This window comes from Tachyglossus aculeatus, chromosome 2, assembly GCF_015852505.1.
Source record: "Tachyglossus aculeatus isolate mTacAcu1 chromosome 2, mTacAcu1.pri, whole genome shotgun sequence".
NCBI lineage: Eukaryota > Metazoa > Chordata > Mammalia > Monotremata > Tachyglossidae > Tachyglossus > Tachyglossus aculeatus.
Window position 1 is genome coordinate 106,448,542 of NC_052067.1, and position 19,850 is coordinate 106,468,391.

General features: G+C 42.9%; 1 protein-coding gene across 1 annotated transcript in view; it reads right to left on the bottom strand.

The window, feature by feature from the left end:
- Positions 1-3,279: 3,279 nt before the first annotated feature.
- The window catches only part of IL1RL1 (interleukin 1 receptor like 1), a 37,199-nt gene continuing 20,628 nt past the window's right edge, over positions 3,280-19,850 (bottom strand). Inside the window, exons 7-11 of the mRNA XM_038762837.1 lie at positions 16,976-17,143; positions 11,611-11,930; positions 8,803-8,896; positions 5,745-5,868; positions 3,280-3,343 (exon numbers count right to left, since the gene is read on the bottom strand). Of these exons, the coding sequence (XP_038618765.1) occupies positions 3,280-3,343; positions 5,745-5,868; positions 8,803-8,896; positions 11,611-11,930; positions 16,976-17,143 (770 nt within the window). The remainder of the gene's footprint in view (positions 3,344-5,744; positions 5,869-8,802; positions 8,897-11,610; positions 11,931-16,975; positions 17,144-19,850) is intronic.

Sequence of the window (19,850 nt, forward strand, 5' to 3'; positions counted from 1 at the left end):
CTTGACACATAGTAGGCACTTAACAAATACCAACATTATCTGAAACAAGTACATCTATAGGAGAAGATATGTTCTGGAGAATCTGGAGTAAAATGGGACAAACAATAAACATACCAGCTCTTCACAGCATGCCAAAGAATTGGAGGGGAAGGGTAAAGTCTGGGCCATGAGGTTGCTCTGTGGCCAAGCACAAGACATCCTTTCAGGCTGTATCTGAGGTCTGTGGGGTCAACAGTCCATCCTGCCTTGGGTTCCTTTACATGGACCAGAAATGATGGGGGCAAGAAAGCCAGCATCCTGGCTATCTGGGAACACAGAGGATCATCAGTCCCAGCCTAGGGTCTTCCTGGGGCCAGTTTCAGGACAGAGCAGGCACAATCAGGGCAGCCACCTGCCCTGAATCTTCAGGGGTTAGATCCCCAGAAAGCTCACTATCCTAGGTTCAAAAGCACCCAAGGCCATGCATGAGAATCTGGAGCAAACCAATTCCCAACGAGGCCCAAAAGAGCTTAATCATTCTTCTTGAGGAAGCTGGGATCAGGACCTGTGACCCTCTCCTGAGGACTCTTTCTGCCAGTGAACCCCTGAAACTCCACTGAGCTCAAAGAGCACGGTCCCACACTTCCATTTAAGGCTTATAGCTTTAAATCACCTGTTACGTATTATTTCAAAAGATTAGTTTCAAAAGTCCAATCCTCTTTGGCTGAGAACCTTTTGTGTAACATCCTCTTTAGTGTCATGCTGTAACCACAGACAAAATTTCCCTAAAAGCAGGTATGGGGCTAGAGCATAGACGCTCAGACACTGCCACCTTCTGCCCAAATTCAGCGTTTGGAAGCAGAAAGAAGGAGCCATGTAGAGAGAGAGAAACCCTAAATCATTTCCGTTGGGAAAGTTTGAAAAAGTGTAAAGGGCATAAACCATGGGGAAGAACAATATCTTGGGGTATGGAATAGGCTAAAAGAGTTACAAGCAATGTCTACATGGTGACAAACAGTTACAGACAGGTTAGAACAGCCTCACTGGACAATAAGCCATCCAGCTACAGTGCAACCTGGAAGGCAGGGAACATGAACTCCTCCATCAAGATAGCCTTGTAAAATAGAAGAGAAGCAGCATGGAGAAGAGAAGATAGAAGAGATAAAGAGAAACTTCTAAGTAAGATAGAAGAGAAGCTGCAGAGAAGCAGTGTGGCTCAGTGGAAAAGAGTCCGGGCTTTGGAGTCAGAGGTCATGGGTTTGAATACCGGCTCCGCCAATTATCAGCTATGTGATTTTGGATAAGTCACTTGACTTCTCTGTGCCTCAGTTCCCTCATCTGTAAAATGGGGATTAAGATTGTGAGCCCCCCGTGGGACAACCTGATCACCTTGTAACCTCTCCAGCGCTTAGAACAGTACTTTACACATAGTAAGCACTTAATAAATGCCATCATCATTATTATTACTATAGAAAGGTGCAAATTGGGGAAAAGGACTAAAAGGTGCTATACCCTATGGGGTAGAGGGAGTTTCCTGATGGTGCCTTATAATGTTTTATACAATCATTTAGAATGCCGATATGTATATGCAGTATGCCCAGTGAGGTTGCGGGCAGTGTGGCTTAGTGGAAAAGAGCCCGGGCTTGGGAGTCAGAGGTGATGGGTCCTAATCCCGGCTCCACCACTTGTCAGCTGTGTGACTTTGGGCAAGTCACTTAACTTCTCTGTGCCTTAGTTGTCTCAGCTGTAAAATGGGGATGAAGACTATGAGCCCTACGGGGGACAACCTGATTACCTTATATCTACCCCAGCACTTAGAACAGTGCTTGGCACATAGTAAGTGCTTAACAAATACCAACATTATTATTGTTATTATGTAGAATGTTATTCAAAGACTGAATTGGTACTATGGATAGAGGGCTGGTATTTCAAGGGTAAGTAGATACCAGTTTGTGATAAATGGAAATGAGGTACCATCTATTGAATGGTCTGAGATTTCTTTGTTTCCTTAAATAACGTTTAAAAAAAAGCAAGGTGTCCCTAATCCTTGCTCTCAAGAACACATTCATCTTTCTGATGCTTTTGTAAAAAATGGCTGGTAATTTGCCCCAGTTTTAGTGGCTGAGGTGAGGTTTTCCAAGTAGGTGTAGAAGCCACAGGTTATGAAACCAGGCTTACAGGGGAGCCCATTTTCAAATGAGAGTAATCACCTTCTGGATATTCTCCTACTACAACACAGGTTGCACACTTTGCTCCTCTAATGCTAATCTTCTCACAGTACTTTGATCTCGACTATCTTGCTGCTGACCCCTCGTCCATATCCTCCCTCTGCCCTGGAACTCCCTCCTTCCTCAAATCTGAAAGGCAATTACTCTGTCCTCCTTCAAAGTTTTATTGAAGGCACATCTGCTCCAGGAGGCCTTCCCTGACTAAGCCCTCCTTTCTTCTTCTCCCACTCTCTTCTGCATTGCCTTGACTTGCTCCCTGTCCATTTCTCCTTCCAGCCTCAAAGTACTTATGCACATGCTCATTAATACGATTGAATATCTGTAATTTATTTATTTACATTAATGTCTGTCTCCCTCTCTAGATTGTAGGCTTGTTGTGATCAGAGAATGTGTCTGTTTCTTGTTATATTATGCTCCTCAAGTGCTTAGTACAGTGTTCTTCCCACAGTAAGTGTTCAATCAATACCATTGAATGAATGAATGAATGAATGAATGGATATGAAACATGAGATTCTCTTATACCTTATCTGTTGGCCAGGCCAGCAACATTCTTGGTAAGTCTTTTTCAACATCCACAGAAGATATTTGCCTCATAGAGATTTAAGAAGAGGCTTTTATGGCTGAGGACAAAGACTATCATCTGCACACACCTCCTCTGAAGGCAAAATGATTCTGTCATTTTTAAACTCACAATCAAACTTTCATGCAAATGTGTCATTGGTCCAATAATGTATAAGATTTATTTTCACACCTTGCCAAATGCAAATGTTTCAGGAATATCATTATCATCACTGTAACTGGAAATTGGAAATTCCATTGACAACAGCAAAGCACTGTTCTAAGCACTTGGGGAGGTTACAAGGTGATCAGGTTGTTCCACTGGGGGCTCACAGTCAATCCCCATTTTACAGATGAGGTAACTGAGGCCCAGAGTAGTTAAGTGACTTTCCCAAAGTCACACAGATGACAATTGGCAGAACCAGGATTTGAACCCATGACCTCAGACTCCAAAGCCCGTGCTCGTTCCACTGAGCCACGCTGCTTCTCTAATTTCATGGTGCTGAGATAGCCCTCAGGAGCCAACGTGATGGGAAGGAATGCCCAGAGCAATTTCAGGAAGAGCTTTAGTGTCCACTCTTAAAGGCAATTAATAGGAACACAGGAATAGGATTCTCAGGACTTTGAAGAATGCTGAAGACATCTCCAACTTAAACATTTCTCCTTCTCATCAAAATACCTCAGGAATCCAGGCCTTGGACAGAATGAAGAGCTGAATTCCTTGTGGCCCTTAACGTGATGCATGTTATTATGTTATTAACAACAACAACAATAATAAAAATAACAATAATAATAATTGTAGTATTTGTTAAGCATTTACTATTGGCCAACTATTGCACTAAGCTCTGGGTAGGTATGAGCTAATCAAGTTCCACATGGGGCTCACAGTCTAAGTAGCAGGGAGAGGAGGTATTGAATCTTCATTCAATGGGAATGAATTCAATGAGAATCCTTATTCTCCTTCCTACTTAGGTCATGAGCCCCATGTGGGACAGAGACTGAATAATAATAATCAGTCCAACCTGGTTGATTTGTACCTATGAATCAGTCAATCAATCAATTGTATTTATTGAGCACTTACTGTGTGCAGAGCACTATACTAAGTGCTTGGGAGTACAAGTTGGCAACATATAGAGACAGTCCCTACCCAACAGTGGGCTCACAGTCTAGAAGGGGGAGACAGAGAACAAAACCAAACATATTAACAAAATAAAATAAATAGAATAGAAATGTACAAGTAAAATAAATGAATAAATAAATAGAGTAATAAATATGTACAAACATATATACATATATACAGGTGCTGTGGGGAAGGGAAGGAGGTAAGATGGGGGATGGACGGGGGGACGAGGGGGAGAGAAAGGAGGGGGCTCAGTCTGGGAAGGCCTCCTGGAGGAGGTGAGCTCTCAGTAGGGCCTTGAAGGGAGGAAGGGAGCTAGCTTGGTGGATGTGGGGAGGGAGGGCATTCCAGGCCAGGGGGATGATGTGGGCCAGGCGTCGACGGCGGGTCAGGCAAGAACGAAGCACGGTGAGGAGATTAGTGGCAGAGGAGCAGAGGGTGCGGGCTGGGCTGTAGAAGGAGAGAAGAGAGGTGAGGTAGGAGAGGGCGAGGTGATGGAGAGCCTTGAAGCCCAGGGTGAGGAGTTTCTGCCTGATGCGCAGGTTGATTGGTAGCTACTGGAGATTTTTGAGGAGGGGAGTAACATGCCCAGAGCATTTCTGGACAAAGACAATCCGGGCAGCAGAGTGAAGTGTAGACTGAAGTGGGGAGAGACAGGAGGATGGGAGATCAGACAGGAGGCTGATGCAGTAGTCCAGATGGGATAGGGTGAGAGCTTGAACGAGCAGGGTAGTGGTTCGGATGGAGAGGAAAGGGCGGATCTTGGCACGTGTCTACCAACTCTGTTATATTGTTATGTTGTACTCTCCCAAGCACTTAGTACAGTGCTCTGCAAAAAGTAAGTGTTCAGTATATACATTTGATTGATTGATAGATCTATTCCAGTGCTTAGTACAGTCCTTCGAACATATAAGTGCTGAACAAATACCACAGTTATTATTATTGTTGTTATTGTTAATAAAGAGGAATCGAATGGCACCCAGGAATGCGGAGAAGGAAGGGGAAAAAGAGGGTGAGCTGACCACAACTCGTCAGAGAGGGTGAATTAATTCATTGAGAATTAACACAGTTCACAGATCTGCACTAAGCACTTGGGAGAATACAATCTGAGTAAATAAGTGCCCTTGTGCCTTCCCTTCCCTTCTCTTTCACTTTCTTTCTCTCCCTCTGTAAACTATGCACTGTGTAACCCATTAAATACCTTGATACTCACCACAACTCAGAGTACTAATGTTAATATTTTTATATTCTACTATTTCCCCTCTCCCTAGTCTAATGTCTGTCTCTCCCTGTAGACTGTAAATTCCTGGTGTGCAAGGATCACATCTACAACAGTGCTCTGCACATAGTAAGCACTCAATAAATACGATTGAATGAATGAAAGCTCTGTTGTATTGGACTTTCCCAGGTAAGTACTCAATAAATACCAGTGATTGATTCCTCTTTTCCCCTCCTCTTTTTCTTCTCTCTTGTCTATTTCTTCCCTTCTTTTTCTTTGTCACTCTTCGATGTCCTGTGCAGGGATTGGGAGCTGGGTTCTGCCCTTGCAGTTGGTTATATAAATGAGGCCCAAAACATTTCACCTCTGAACTTCATAATAGTCTGATTGTCTTGTGATTACCAAATGTCATTCCATAGTTTAAGTCAATGTAGTCTTTGGTTTTCTAAAACCAACTGTTTCCATCTGAATCCTCGATTTCGGTTCCAGAAACCTACCCAACACCTCAGATGGGGCTCACCCTCAGGCTCATGGGAAAGTGGGAGTGGGCAAAGATAGGGGCGGGTAGAGGACAGGCACTTGGAAACTATTTCTAAAGTTGATGTCAGTCCACAGCCAGAACTGGGTTATCAACAGTTACATCAAACTGAAACCTAGATGCTTCCGTTTTTTATTCAGACTTGAAAGCATTAGATCAAAACTAAACCAAAGGAACCATTTCACCAGTGGGTGGGAGGGCATATGGAACTCATTTTCACCCCCACCTGGAATGTCAGCAGGCTCAAAAGAGATTTGGATAAATTCATCCATAGGTCCATAACAAGTTAATGGAAGGAAAGTTAGGGACATGGAAGGAAAATTAGGGATATAGAAGGGAAGTTTAGGGCTGTTAAATGGAACACTCCATATATACAACCATCACACATTTCTTCCCAACAATTAATTAAGGTGCAGAGGCAATAAACTGTAGTATTTCCCACTAAAGGGAAGGCGGCAAACTATTTCCTTAAGAACAGAATTATGCCACAGCTATCGGTTACCTAGGCCCCTATGTGCCTTAGTAGATATAGTCCAGGCCTTAGAGTCAGGAGGACCTGAATTCTAATCCCAATTCTGCTGTGTGTCTGCTGTGTGACCCTGGGCAAGTCACTTAACTTCTCTGGGCCTCAGTTACCTCATCTGTAAAATGGGGATTAAGGGTGCTAGTCCCATGTGGGACAGGGACAGTGTCCAACTGATTAACTTGTGTTTACCCAAGTTCTTAGGACAGTGTCTGGCACATTTATTGTGATAATGTACTCTCCTAAGCATTTAGGACAGTGGGGAAGCAGTGGGGCTCAGTGGAAAGACCACAGGCTTGAGAGTTAGAAGTTATGGGTTATAATTCCAGCTCCACCACTTGTCAGCTATGTGACTTTGGGCAAGTCACTTAACTTCTCTGGGACTCAGTTACCTCATCTGTAAATGTGGATTAAGACCGTGAGCTCCACGTGGGACAATAAGATTACCTTGTACCTACTCCAGTGCTTAGACAATGCTTGGCACAAAGTGCTTAGTAAATACCATCATTCAGCACTTAGAACAGTACTTGGCACATAGTAAGTGCCTAACAAATACCATCATTATTATTATTTCAGCACTCTGCACACAGTAAGCACTCAATAAATATGATTGAATGAATGAAGGAAGGAGCCCTACTTATCAATCAGTCAATGGTATTTACTAAGACCTTACTATATGCAGAGCACTGTGTGTACTAAGTGCTTGGGAGCATACAATAGAATGGAGTTGATAGACATTTTCCCTGCCCACAGGGAGCTTACAGCCTAGAGGGGGAGGTATACTATATAAATGAACAAAATATAGATATGGTCATCTTAAATGGGGGCACTGGGACTGGAAAAAGAGGATAATGATGATGATAATAATAATAATAACAGTTAAGTATTTACTATGTGCCAAACACTGTACTAGGCACCAGGGTAGATAGAAGATAATTGTCAGACAGAGTCCCTGCCCGACATAGGGCTCACAGTCCAGAAGTGAAGGAGAACAGGTATCTAGTCACCCATTTTACAGATGAATAAAATGAAGTACACAGAAGTTAAGTTACTAGTCCAAGGACCCACAGTAGGCAAGTACAGTGCTCTGCACACAGTAAGTGCTCAATAAATACGATTGAATGAATGAATGAAGCAGCAGAATCAGGAGTAGAACTCATGTCCTTTAACTTCCTGGCCTGAGCTCTTTCCACTAGGTTATGCTGCTTTTCTATAGCTGTATAGATACACTTTATAGAGAGTAGAGGGCACGCCCAATATTGGTTTGGCCAAAAGAAGTGGCATGGCTTATCAGAAAGAGCACGAGCTCGGAAGTCAGAGGATGTGGGTTCTAATCCTGGCTCTGCCTCTTGTCTGCTGTGTGACCTTGGGCAAGCCATTTAACTTCTCTGTGTCCCTGTTACCTCATCTATAAAATGAGGATTAAGACTGTGGGACAACCTGATTACCTTGTATCTACCCCAGTTCTGAGAACAGTGCTTGGTACATAATAAGTGCTTAACAATTACCAGAATTGCAGCATTGAGTACAGTGCCTAGCACATAGTAAACACTTAACAAATGCCATTATTATTATTATCATTATTATTACTATTAAATTATTTATTTTTCATTTGGGCCATTGTAAATGTAGCTACAGCTATATTCAGGGCTGTATTCAGAGTGCTGGGAGCCAGGAGAAGAGCTAAATTGAAAGACCCTAAGGAGTCAATGCTATTTGAGCACTTACTGCGTAGGGGGAAGAAAAAAGAACTAAAAAGTTAAGTAGTAAAGTAATAATAATGATAATAACAATATTTGTTAAGCACTTACTATGTGCCAAGAACTGTTCTAAACCCTGGGGTAGATACAAGTAATCAGGTTTTCCCACGTGGAGCTCACAGTCTTAATCCCCATTTTACCAATGAAGTAACTGAAGCACAGAGAAGTTAAGTGGCTTGCCCAGGGTCACACAGCAGACACGTGGCAGAGCTGAGATTAAAACCCATGTCCTCTGTTTCCCACGCCCATGCTCTTTCCACTAAGCTATGCTGCTTCTTTAATAAGAGGGGGAGTTAAGAAGCAGAAGTTTCTTTACTTTCACAAGCCCTATAGCTCCAAGCCAAAGACCCACTTGAAATTATCTCTCATATCTGAAAATTATCATCATCATTGATAGTATTTATTGAGCATTTACTAAATGCCGAGCACTGTACTAAGCACTTGGGAGAGAACAATACAACAGAGTTGGCAGATACAACCCCTGCCCCCAACAAGCTTATGTTCATGTCCATCTCTCACTGTAAACTGTAAGTGATATGTGGACAGGGATTGTGTCTACCAATTCTAGCATATTGTACTTCACCAAGTGTTTAGCATAATGTTCGGCACATAATAAGTGATCAAAAAATACTGGTGGATTGATTGACTGATTGTGGAGGAGAGTGGTGACTTGGCTGAAATCCAATTATAGTGTCAAGCAATCAAGGAATTGTTGGGAGTCAGTCAATTGTATTTATTAAGTGCTAACTGTATGCAGAGCACCATACTGAGTGCTTGGGAGAGTACAGTAGAACAATAAAACAGACACATTTCCTGCCCACAGTGACCTTATAGTCTAGTCCCTACATCACATGCTCTGTCTGTGCACTATACACACCTGTGTGCATCAGCAACTGTCCGAGGTTCTTAGAGGTGTGGGGTTTCTGGGCACCAGGATTAATCCAGCTCTGGTTGCAGTGTAAACCTCCAAACTTCAGACAAGCAGAGCGGCAGAAAGGTTCAATGACTTATTCAATATTATCCAGGAAATATGTTGGTTTATATGCCAATCCACTCCTCTTGTCTTGTCTTTTGCTGTCGAGTGGTCTCTGACCCATAGCGACGCCATGAACAAATCTCTCCCAGAATGGTCCACCTCCAACTGCAATCGTTCTGGTAGTGTACCCACAGAGTTTTCTTGGTGAAAATACAGAAGTGGTTTATCATGGCCTCCTTCGGTGCAGTAAACTTGATTCTCTGCCCTCGACTCTCTCCCATGCTGCTGCTGCCCAACACAGGTGAGTTTTGACTTGCAACAGATTGCCTTCCACTCATTAGCCACTGACCAAGCTATGGATAATAATATTAATAATAATAATAATAATGGCATTTGTTAAGTGCTTACTACATGCAAAGCACTGTTCTAAGCACTGGGGAGGATAGAGAAGCAACATGGCTCAGTGGAAAGGGCATGGGATTTGGAGTCAGAGGTCATGGATTCAAATCACCGCTCCACCACTTGTCAGCTGTGTGACTTTGGGCAAGTCACTTCACTTCTCTGTGCCTCAGTTACCTCATCTGGAAAATGAGGATTAGGAATGTGAGCCCTCCATGGGACAACCTGATCACCTTGTAACCTCCCCAGCTCTTAGAACAGTGCATTGCATATAGTAAGCGTTTAATAAATGCCATTATTATTATTATTATTACAAGATGATCAGATTGTCCCACGTGGGGCTCACAGTCTTCATCCCCATTTTACAGATGAGGTAACTGAGGCCTAGAGAAGTTAAGTGACTTGCGACTCTCCCTCTTATAGTCAAGACTGGTAGAGTACTGGAAACTCTCCAGGTGTGACCCTGAAAGGGGAATCCTCTCCCATCTCCCCTTAATTTGAATGGAATTCATCACTCATTCCCAGCACTGGTCTTAAGCCATTTAAAGCATTCCTCCTGATTTTCCTCTCTTATTTACTAGTTCTCTTCTCCCACTATATCCCAGCTCACACTCTAAGCTAAATTAACGTCATTCTATCTCATTCTTCAATCTGTCACCTCCAGAGCAAGGGTTTGCCACAAAGAAATTCAAATGGCTTTGCCACATTTCTTTTCATTTTATATTCAAAATTAATAAACCAACGATTAATAGAGACCGTTGGATTGCTAATTCCTTAAAATCAGGAATCGCATCTTTTACTACCTTTTTGTATGTTCTATAATAAGAATAATAACAGTAATTATGGTACTTGTTCAGAGCTTCTAAGTCCTGCGGCAGATACAAGTTAATCAGACACAGTTCCTTTCATTCATTCCTTCAATTCAATCATATTTAGTTAGCACTTACTATTACAAAACACTGTACGTAGCACTGTACAAAGCACTTGGGAGAATACACTACAACAATAAACAGACATATTCCCTGCCCACAACTCACTTACAGTCTGTCCCACTTGAGGCTCAAACTCATATCCCCATTTTACAGATGAGGTAACGGAGGCACAGAGAAGTGAAGTGACTTGCCCAAGTTCACACAGCATACATGCGGCAGAGTTGGGATTAGAGCTCAGGTCCTTCTGACTCTCAGGCCTATGCTCTATTCACTAAGCCATGCTGCTTCTCTAGACACCTAGTACAGTACCCGTCATGTAGCAGGAGCTCAATCAATACCATTGATATTGAAAGATATTCACATGAGATACTTCAGATTGGAACATTCTGGATGGCAGATGAAAACCCAATATTTAAAACGTTACTAAAGTTGAAGGCAATGAAGGGGTGTCAAGATTGGAAAGTTCCAATATGCCTAGGAAATCATTATATCTCTATAGATGCTGCAATCCTGTACTGGCCAGAAGAGGGGATTGGCAGGCAAATTTCACAGCTAAATAACTATTGCAACATTTTCCCCAGTGGAAAGAGCCAGGGACTGGAAGTCAGGAGAACTGGGTTCTAATCTATCTCTGTCACTGCCTTGCTGGGTGATTTGGGCCCAAGCTCTTAAATTTTCTGAGTGTCGGTTTCCTCATCTGTAAAATGAGGATTAAATCCTGAGAAGCATGTCTGCTTGTCTGCTGTGTGACCTTGGGCAAGTCACTTAACTTCTCTCTGCTTCAGTTTCCTCATGTGTTAAATGGGGATTAAGACTGTAAATCCTATATGGAACGGGGACCGTGTCCAACCTGATTGTCTTGCACCTACCCCAGTGATTAATTCAGTGCCTGGCCAATAGTAAGCACTTAATGAGTACCACAATTATCATTATTATTATCAATATTACTACTCCCTCTTACTTAGATTGTGAGCCCCATATAGGTCAGGGCCTGTGTCCAACCTGATTATCTTGTATCCACCCCAGGGCTTAGTAAAGTGCTTGGCACATAGTAAGCCCTTAACAAATGCTATAATTATTCATTATTATGAAACTGGGAGTTAAATGCATCATGAACCACACGTGCAACAGGCTGTATGTTTCTGATCTCATAACCTTGTATCTACCTTAGCGCTTAGCACAAAGCATTTAGTAAAGGCCAATAATCTTCATATCAAAGGTGACCAACCAAGTCAACCTTGTATCTACCTTAGAGCTTAGCACAAAGCACTTAGTAAAAGCCACAATCATCGTATCAAAGGTGACTATCCAAGTCAACCAATGTCAGAATCCCACTTGTCTCTTCTCCTTAGACACTCTTCAACCTCAGTTACGAAACTGTCTTTCTCAAAGGCATCTGGCATCTTATTTGCTTCCAGAACTTAGAGTTCAGGGAGCGTTTATCTGCCACGTGGTCTTCCTTCCACTTGATGGTGCCTTGCCGTTTAATAATGTGCCTGAGGGACTCCCGCAGCCCACTGTAGTCACCGGCTCCCTCCATCTCGATCACAATCACTTTGGAGTCATTCTGTATCATGGCGCTGTGCAGGGCGAGCTCTTGCTCATAGGCAAACTCTTCACAGTGCATCACCTGATGGTCTAAGATGATCATTTGCCTCCGGCTCTTGTGAATGCTCATTTCCACCGCACTGGCCGCATCTGGTGACAGATAACCACATTGGCGGGGCAAGGGCTGCTGCAGCTACCCAGCAACAGCACTGACCTCGTTCTGTTCCCAGACTAGAGTCAGTCCCTAATAGAGTCCATTCTGAATGCAAAGCCTTCAAATTAAATCATAGGATGGCCCTTTTTATGGTTTTTTTAAGTCCTTATTATGGGTCTTAGTGGCTAGAGCATGGGCCTGGGAGTGAGAAAGACCTGGGTTCTAATCCCAGCTCAGCCACTTGTCTGCTGTGTGACCTTGGGCAAGTCACTTCACTTCTCTGGGCCTCAGTTCCCTCATTTGTAAAATGGGGACAATAATAATAATAATAATAATGATGGCATTTATTAAGCGCTTACTATGTGCAAGGCACTGTTCTAAGCGCTGGGGGGTTACAAGGTGATCAGATTGTCCCACGTGGGGCTCACAGTCCTAATCCCCATTTTACAGATGAGGGAACTGAGGCACAGAGAAGTGAAGTGACTTGCCCAAAGTCACACTGCTGACAATTGGCGGAGCTGGGATTTGAACCCCTGACCTCTGACTCCAAAGCCCATGCTCTTTCCACTGAGCCATGCTGCTTCCCAGACTGTGAGCCCACGTGGGACAACCTAATTACCTTGTATCTACCCCAGCGCTAAGAACAGTGCTTGGCACATAGTAAGCACTTAATAAATACCAATATTATTATTATTATTATTATTATTATTCTCTGTGCCTCAGTTACCTCACCTGCAAAATGGCGATTAAGAATGTGAGCCCTATGTGGGACATGGATTGTGTCCAATCTAATTTGCTTTTATCCACCCCAGCACTTAGTACAGTGCCTGGAACATAGTAAGCACTTAACAAATACCATTATTATTGTTATATGTCAAGCACTGTTCCAAGGGTTGGGGTAAATAGAAGATACTCAGGTTAGAGACAAAAGCAATGAATCCTAGTGGAAAGAGCATGGGCCTGAGAGTCAGATGACCTGGGTTTTAATCCCACATCTGCCAGTTGTCTGCTGTTTGACCTTGGGCAAGTCACTTAACTCATGCCTCAGTTTCATCAGTTATAGAATGGGGATTCAATACCTGTTCTCCATCCTACTTGAAACTGTGAGCCCCATGTGGAACATTGACTATGTTCAACCTCATTAACGTGTATCTACCCCAGTTCTTAGAAAAGTGCATGACATGCAGTAAGTGCTTAACAAATACATTAATAATTTTTTAAAAGTTCCTGCCCTGGATGGGACTCATAGTCAAAACTGGAGGGAGGAAGATTTAATCCTCATTTTACAGATGAGGTAACTGAGGCACAGAGAAGTTTAGTGACTTGTCCAAGGTCACTCAGCAGATAAGTTTTAGACTGTGAGCCCACTGTTGGGTAGGGACTGTCTCCATATGTTGCCAACTTGTACTTCCCAAGCACTTAGTACAGTGCTCTGCACACAGTAAGCGCTCAATAAATACAATTGATTGATTGATAAGTGGTGGAGCAGGGATTAGAACTCAAGTCCTCTGACTCCCAGCCCATACTTTTACCACTAGGCAACATTGCTTCTCTAGGCCCTTCTTGACAAAGAAGAGGGGTGTGTGTGTGTGTGTGTGTGTGTGTGTGTGTGTGTGTGTGTGTGTGTGTGTGTGTGTGTGTGTGTGTGTGTGTGTGTGTGTGTGTGTGTGTGAGAGAGAGAGAGAGAGAGAGAGAGAGAGAGAGAGAGAGAGAGAGAGAGAGAGAGAGAGAGAGAGAGAAGAGGCTCCTCATCTGACTTCATGGATTAAATAAGGCTGGATTCAAGAGGAACTATGGACAGAACCTGGGGAAAAGCTTTCCCACCCTGAACATTATCTTCTATTTTCTCAACCCCACAAGCCACCTGACCTGAGGATGAGAAGAATGTGAGGCCTTATCAGCCTAAAGCAGACATGGGGAAAGAAGGCCCATTTACTGGGGGAGCACTTATTTATGGGGCTCAGCAATCCAGCAAGAGGGATATGCAGAGTTTCTGCCTACCATCTGGATTCGAGGCCCTGGAGAGCCTGTCAACTTCCCTACAGCGGTCCCCTCTTAGAATTTAAGGAGTGATCAAATTTCAGGAGTGTTTCCAATGAGGAAAGCACACAAGAGCCACCCAGCAATGGAGCACAATATGAAGCTTCTCATTTAAAATGCAAAGAATCCCCTTCAAAACAGGAGTGTATTAAGAAGGATTTGTGGTTTGGTTTGAAGGTAATGCTGCCAAGGGTGAGACTGGTATCCAAGGGTGTGAGTGCCCTTTGATAGAGAATTCCTTGGACACTTGCACACCACATCTGATAAAATGCAGGGATGAAATTTTTTCTCGCCTTCTGACAATCAGGGTGCTCAGAAAACGAAGGAGCTTTTGAATGACTCCACTATTTCTCTCAGCAAGAAGTCAGGCTGGGACTGATTGTGAGGAAAGATATGTCCCACCACCAGAAGGACATGGATTTGATTCATTTATGTAGTAATGTGATGGTCTGTGCTAAGCCATCCATACTATCTTGCGGGCCCCTTCCTGTGCCCAGTGGCACAAATTGTGAGTTGGCTGGTAAGAATAATAGGTGCAGTATGTGGACTTGGCACACATTTGCTTTGGGAGCTCAGTATCCACAAGCACTACTGTACCCTCCAATATTCTGAGTGTCATTGATGAATGTGTCACTTCAGCACAAGTATGTAGATTGGAGATTGGAAAGTGGTAGGAATTTCAGGGCACTAGATTGTAAGCTCCTTGAGAGCAAGGATCATGTCTACCAACTCAACTTTATTGTTGAGCTTTTTTACAACCGATAGTAAGGAGTTTTCAGTTGATGTGGAGTTGGATGGGAAACGATTGGAGGTTTCTGAGGAGTGGGGAGATGTGAACTAAATGGATTTTTAGAAAAATGATCCAGGCAGCAAAGCGAAGTAAGAAATGAAGTGGGGTGAGCCAGAAGGCAAGGAAGTCATATGTGAGGAGGCTGATGCTTTAGTCAAGGTGGGATATAAGTGCTAGGATCAGCATAGTAGGAGTTTGGATGGAAGAAAAGGGTGGATTTTTAGCAATGTTGTGAACACAGAAGTGACAGGGTTTGGTGACAGACTGAATATGTGGGCTGAATGAGAGAGATGAGCCGAATATAATTCCAAGGTTATGGAATTGTTAGAAAGGAAAGTAGTGTTGCCTACAGTGCTGGGAAAGACAAGGGGAGGATGGAGTTTGGATGGGAAGATGAGGAGTTCTGTTTTGTACATTTTAAGTTTGATATAATGTCAGACATCCAAACAGAGATGTCCTGAAGGCTAGGGAAAATGTGAAATTTCAGAGAAGATGAGTGGTCAGGGCTGGAGAGGTAGATTGGGTAATTATCTGTAAAGAGATGGTAGTTGAAGCAGTGGAAATTTATTCAATCATATGTATTGAGCACTTACTGTGTGCAGAGCACTGTACTAAGTGCTTAGAAAGTACAATTCAGTGACAAATAGAGACAATCCCTACCCAGCGGGCTCATAAGTTCTTCAAGGGAGTGAGCATAGATGGAGAAAAGAAGGAGACTCAGAACTGAGCCTTGAGGGACTCCAACAGTTAGGTAGTGGGAGGTAGTGGAGGAACCTGGAAAAGATACTGAGAATGCGTGCCACATTTGCTGTGTGAACTTGGACAAGTCCCGTAATAATAATAATAATGTTGGCATTTGTTAAGCGCTTACTATGTGCAAATCACTGTTCTAAGCGCTGGGGGGGATACAAAGTGATCAGGTTGTCCCATGTGGGGTTCACAGTCTTAATCCCCATTTTACAGGTGAGGTAACTGAGGCTCAGAGAAGTTAAGTGACTTGCCCAAGGTCACACAGCAGACGTGTGGGGGAGCCGGGATTCGAACCCATGTCCTCTGACTCCAAAGCCCGTGCTCTTTCCACTGAGCCACGCGTAACTTCTCTGTGACTCATGGGAAATAAGGCTGTGAGCCCCATGTGAACATGGACCAGTCAGTCAGTCAGTCAATCATATTTATTGAGCACTTACTGTTTGTAGAGCACTGTACTAAGTGCTTGGAAGAGTACAATATAACAATAAACAGATACATTCCCTGCCCATAACTTCAATCTGAATAGCTTGTACCTACCACAGCGCTTAGTACATACAGGGTCTGGCACATCATAAGTGCTTAACAAATACCATTTTAAAAAGTACTTAACTCAGCGCTTAGAACAGTGTCTCAGCACTTAGAACAGTGCTTTGCACAGAGTAAGTGCTTAACAAATGCCATTATTGTTATTATTATTACAGTGCTCTGCACACAATAAGCGCTCAATAAATACCCCTGATTGATTGCCAGAATGATACATTTTCAAATTGTCAAGAAAGAAGCAGCTTTCTTCAAGCAAAAATTCAGTGAGAACAAAAAGCAAGAAGCAAAAGAGAAAATAGTTCCAGGTGTTGCAAATATGAACTTGGCAGCACACGACAGTCATTTTGTGTGCACAGTGTGGTCAGAATGATGAGTCACCCAGGCATTCACTGTCACAGGTGAATTTCACTGTCAGTGGTATCTGCTTTGAATGTGAGGGCCAAATATAGATCTAGACAAGACCTGTTGTTTTAGAGGCAGTTCAGATCACAGATTACCACTTTTTTTTTAATGATATTTGTTAAGTGTTGCCATGTGCCAAATCACTGTATTAAGCACTGAGGTGGATACAAACAAATCGGGTTGGACACAGTCTCTGGCCCACGTAGAGCTCACAGTCTCAATCCCCATTTTATAGATGAGGTAACTGAGGCCCAGAGAAGTGAAGTGACTTGCCCAAGGTCATACAGCAGACAAGTGACGGAGGCAGGATTAGAACCCATGACCTTCTGACTCCCAGGCCCATGCTCTATCCAATAGGCTGCACTTAGATGACCTGCAGTTGTCTGACTGCAAAACTTTTAATAAAATGCCAAAGTCTCTTATAAACAAATATTATAACTAAATTAGAATTAGTCACCTAAAGATTGATTTGAATCCACAGTCTCATATATCTATAAAGCCTACTGAGTGACTTACCTTCCCCAGGTAGCAGATCTCGTCCATAAATACATAAGTTGTAGCCACATTTACTTTCCAGAACATCCGGGAGGATTTTGTGAACAAAATATTCCATAGAATTTGCGCCATCAGTGCTAATTTTGTCATTTCTGGGGTAAACAACATAAGCATCATAGATTTTCCCATCTGAAAGCACAGAAGCACAATTCGTGGTGGATTAAAAGGGCTATTGATCAATCAGTCACTGGTATTCATTGAGCGTTTACTAGGTGTGGGGCACTGAACCCCTCCCTCTTGGAAACACTCTCTAACATTGGCTTCAATCAATCAATCAATCAATCAATCAATCATCTGACACTGTCCTCGCCTGGTTCTCCTCCAATCTCTCTGACCTGTCTACTTGTTTTGTTTTGTTATCTGTCTCCCCCTTCTAGACTCTGAGCACGTTGTTGGGTAGGGACTGTCTCTGTATGTTGCCAATTTGTACTTCCGAAGGGCTTAGTACAGTGCTCTGCACACAGTAAACTCTCAATAAATACAACTGAATGAATGAATGAATGATTCATTGCCTGCCAGCTGTCATTGCGATATGGCTTCAGAGAAATTCTAACTGCCTAGATTAGTCTAGACTGTAAATTCCTCTCTCTACATTGTAAAATGAGGCACAGAGAAGTTAATTGACTTGCCCAAGGTCACACAGGAGGCAAATAACGGAAATGGTATTACAACGCAGATCTTTTGACTCCCAGGCCCATGCTATTTCCATTAGGCCATGCTGGTACAAAAATTGCCTTTAATAAAGCAAATTACAGATGTAAGGGTGGAGGAATTGGAGAAATTTGGGAAGAAGAAGACTTTTGTGGGGAATGGATCTGATTTCCCTGGCCTGCTACAAATCAGTCTTGAAGTTAGTCTACAGCAGGAATCCAATCAATTAATCAATAGTATTTATTGAGTAATTACTCTGTGCAGAGCACTGTACTAAGCACTTGTGAGAGTACAATAGAGTTAGTGGCATGATGCCTGTCCTCAAGGAGCTTAAAATCTAGCAGGGGAGTCAGACCTTAAATAAGTTACAGAAGCAACAGAGTTAAAAATATATACATAAGTGCTTTGGAGAAGGGAGAGTCAAGTGCTTCAGAAGCCCCTGTCTCTAGGGCTCAGGCAGTGCCTACTCTAGGCTAACTGGCAACAAACTCAAGATGAGAATGTTGCCAAAATGCCAAGCAGCTAAATGACAAGCAGCAAGAGAAAGAACCCATAAAATACATAGTGGAGAGACAACAGGCCTCGGATTCAGAATTCCATGGGTTCTAATCCCGGTTCTGCTACTTGTCTGCTGTGTGACATTGGACAAATCACTGACTTTTCTGTGCCTCAGTTACTTCATATGTAAAATGGGGTTTGAGACTATGAGCCCCACATGGAACAGGGACTGTATCCACCCTATTTGCTTAGAGAAGCAGCATAGCTCAGTGGAAAGAGCCCGGGCTTTGGAGTCAGAGGTCATGGGTTCAAATCCCTGCTCCGCCAATTGTCAGCTGTGTGACTTTGGGAAAGTCACTTAACTTCTCTGTGCCTCAGTTACCTCATCTGTAAAATGGGGATTAAGACTGTCAGCCCCCTGTGGGACAACCTGATCACCTTGTAACCTGAAAAGTGCTTTGCACATAGTAAGCACTTAATAGATGCCATTATTAGAGAAGCAGCATGGCTCAGTGGAAAGAGCATGGGCTTTGGAGTCAGAGGTCATGGGTTCAAATCCTGGCTCTGCCAACTGTCAGCTGTGTGACTTTGGGCAAGTCACAGAACTTCTCTGTGCCTCAGTTACCTCATCTGTAAAATGAGGATTAAAACTGTGAGCCCCTGGTGGGACAACCTGATCACCTTGTAACCTCCGCAGCGCTTAGAACAGTGCTTTGCACATAATAAGTGCTTAACAAATACCATCATTATTATTATTACTATTATTATTATTGTACAAGAGGTTGAACTAGTGCAGAAAACATTAAGTATTTGCCCAACAACTCATAGGGTAGATGCACATTTGTTTCCTCTCACAATGCCTGGAATAAATCCATTTTTCAAAATTTGTTCTTGTAATATCAATGAGAAGGGATGTATTTCTTCACCAAGCAGGGATTTCACTGGAAATGGTCACTGAAATTCAGTTTTGATAGAAAGTCAAACTAAGGAGAGTGAGCCCTCCTTTCCTCTTCTTCCATTTCCCTTCTGCGTTTCCCTGACATGCTCCCTTTATTAATTTCCCCTCCAGGCCCCACAGCACTTAGTACAAACTGTAATTTATTTATTTATATTGATGTCTGTCTCCCCCCCTAGACTGTAGGCTCACTCTGGGCAGAGAATGTGTCTGTTTACTGTAATATTATACTGTCCCCAGCACTTAGTACAATGCTCTGCACACAGTAAGCACTCAATAAATACAATTGATTGATTGAGTAACTGATAACCATGGAAGCAGAGAAGACCAAGAAACCTGAGGAGTATGAGAGATGGGCCTGTTGGGTGTGCCTGGGAGAAAATCGTTTACAGCTCTGGATGTCCACAATGTTTTTGCGGTTAAAAAAGGAAAAGGAAATGATCCCAGGCAATAAGCCAAATTGGGAGAGCTGAAAAATCTTCCTTCCTCCTTACCCATCCCCTTCCTCTCTTCTTTCCCTCATCTCCCCTTTCTTATCCCTTAACCAACAAGTAGAAAGGCTGTCTTTTTAAAAAAAACAACAACTGAAAATAAATTTCACACTTACCTTCTCTAGATTTATGTGGTCTAGCTACTTCTCGCCACAGAAGGATAAAATCAATCCAGAACATTTTTAACAATATAAATAGGACAGCTAATAGGGCGAATAATATAAGAAGCCCCATGAGCAAG